Below are 2,342 nucleotides of genomic sequence, written 5' to 3'. Positions count from 1 at the left end.
GGCCGGATCTCAGCTTACTGCAAGCTCCGCCTCCCGGGTTCACGCCATTCTCCTGCCTCAGCCTCCCGAGTAGCTGGGACTATAGGTGCCCGCCACCGTGCCTGGCTAATTTTTTGTATTTTTAGTAGAGATAGGATTTCACCGTGTTAACCAGGATGGTCTCGATCTCCTGACCTCGTGATCCGCCCGTCTCGGCCTGCCAGAGTGCTGAGATTATAGGCGTGAGCCACCGCGTCCGGCCTGTGTGTGTAATTTTAATGGGTATTGCCAAGTTGCTTTCCATGGGGATTGTACCAACTGAGCCTCCCACCAGTGCCGTATGGGAGTGCACGGAAGACAGCGCTTTTATATTGTTCTTCTGGAAAACACATGCAAATGCCTGTATGTGTTCACATCTGCTTTTTGCTTCTACACAGGGAGTAGCAGCCATACGTCCTCTTCTGCTTCGTTCACTTTAAAACATATCTTGGCAATGTTCCATATCCACAATACCGAATGTACCTTTTTAAAAAGACTATGTAGTCTTCCACATTCTAAATGTAAAATCATTGTTTAGCCAGTTTTCTATGGATAGCCATGTAGGTTGTTTTCCCATTGTCATTTTTATAAACAGTTCTGCAGGGAGCATCCTTGTATGTACATCTAGGCACCCTGGGAAGACCCTGAGAGCTGTGGTCCTCAAGGAAGACCTGACACTCCCTGGGGCCCCAGCCTGGTCCACCCCTGGCTCTTCCCAGGCCCTGACCTGGCTGCGTTCTTGCTTCTGCCCTGCCTAGTCCTGGGACAACTTCTTCCGGAAAGCCAGTGAGGAAGCCTCTTCTGGCTCTGCTCAGCCACGGCCCCCTTCTGTTGTCCGTGACAGCAGGTCTGCAGTCTCAAGCCGGACCAAGACCAGCAAGTTAGTGGAGGACCACCTGGCCGTGCAGTCCCTGATCCGGGCCTACCAGGTGAGGGGCAACTGAGGCACAGCCTGGGAGGCTGCACTGGCTCCTGGGGTGTGGCCAGGCACTGAGGGGAAGGGATCTCAGCTCCAACATCGTCTCCCCAGAGAGCCCTTCTCCTTGTCCTCTACTGAGCAGCACCCACTTCTCTAGCCAGTCTTTGCCACATCACCATTCAGAGCACTTACCACCTGCTTGAATTTTTTTTGTGCATACTGACGTGTGCTTGTGGTCTGTCCCTTGCACACACCATGCCCCAAGTACGTGGAGGAGCACTTAGTAAGGGATCAGTTCCAGAGCCTGTTGAATGAGGGGTGAGTAGATTAACCCTTGTTAATTCTGTTTTCTCCTCTAGAATGGGCATCCCAAGAGCACAGGGACTGATAGAGCAGGTGCCTAATTCATGGTTATGGAATGAATGGTTCAGTAAACAATTCTCCCCCACCAGTTGCTCCTCCTGGAGACTTAGGCTCTCTCAGGCTGGGCCTCTGCTCTGTCAGAGTCCCAGTGATGGTCTGTGTTTTTGGTCTTCATCGGACAGGACTAATTGGAGGACTGCTATGGTGTTCAGGCCATAACAAGCATAATCATTTGGAATATCTCTGGGAACTGCTGGCAGGAGGTATTCCATCAGGGAAATGTGAGGCAGAAGCAAGCCACTGCAAGGCTAGGGTACAGGGGGGCATTAGCAAATGGAAATGATGCTTTGCTTCTGAATGAGGTGCCCAGTGTGTGGGATGGAATGGAGTTCCCCGTACACCGCCCACCTGGGGATGGAAGAGGGAAGGTGTGCAGGGTTGGGCTCCCTTGCTGGCCTGAGGACCCATCAACTGTGGGCCACCTGGGAGCAAACAGCAGCTAGTTGTATTGTGTCTTTCCTAGCTGGCTGAAAGAAGCAGTGATCTAACCCTTGACTTCAAAAATGAAGAGCAAGGATGTAAAACTGTATATCAAGTACAGGGAAATGTTCAGGGTGCTGCCCGAGAGCCTTATCTTCTAAGCACAGGTCTCAGCCCTTCAGTAGCTCTTTGTTCTTTGATTAACCAAGATGAGGCATTAGTTTTCCTGGCAGGGTGGCCTCTGGATTCAGGTGTGTTACTCTCTTGTGCCTGGTGTGGATGAGCTCCCACCAGAACGGCTGCAGCCCCTTACAGGCCAGTAGCAGGCACAGCTCTGGTTAGAATCACCTGCACACTGTACTGAAAAAACCACTGTATTGTTACAGGGATTTTTAAACATATAAAAGGCAGAAGGATAGTGTGGTGAACTCACCACCCATCAATCATGATCAGCCTCATTTCATCCGTTTCTCCCTTAGCCCCCGCTCACTGCTGGATTATTTTGAGGCAGATCCCAGATACAGCATTTCATTCATTGAACATTTCAGTATGTATGTCTAGA

At 50.8% G+C, this 2,342-nt stretch overlaps 1 protein-coding gene across 4 annotated transcripts in view; it reads left to right on the top strand.

Moving 5' to 3' along the window:
• OGDHL (oxoglutarate dehydrogenase-like) overlaps positions 1-2,342 on the top strand; it is a 34,624-nt gene that overhangs the window by 11,206 nt on the left and 21,076 nt on the right. For 3 of the 4 annotated variants that reach the window (XM_011990963.1, XM_011990964.1, XM_011990962.1), the window contains one exon: positions 777-947. The exons of the other annotated variant lie outside the window; for it this stretch is intronic. In XM_011990963.1, coding sequence (XP_011846353.1) covers positions 777-947 — 171 coding nt within the window. The remainder of the gene's footprint in view (positions 1-776; positions 948-2,342) is intronic. 4 annotated transcript variants of the gene reach the window in all.

The sequence above is a fragment of the Mandrillus leucophaeus genome, unplaced genomic scaffold (assembly GCF_000951045.1).
Source record: "Mandrillus leucophaeus isolate KB7577 unplaced genomic scaffold, Mleu.le_1.0 Scaffold388, whole genome shotgun sequence".
Lineage (NCBI taxonomy): Eukaryota > Metazoa > Chordata > Mammalia > Primates > Cercopithecidae > Mandrillus > Mandrillus leucophaeus.
Note: the sequence above shows the minus strand (reverse complement) of the source record. Positions and strands in the feature narration are given on the sequence as shown.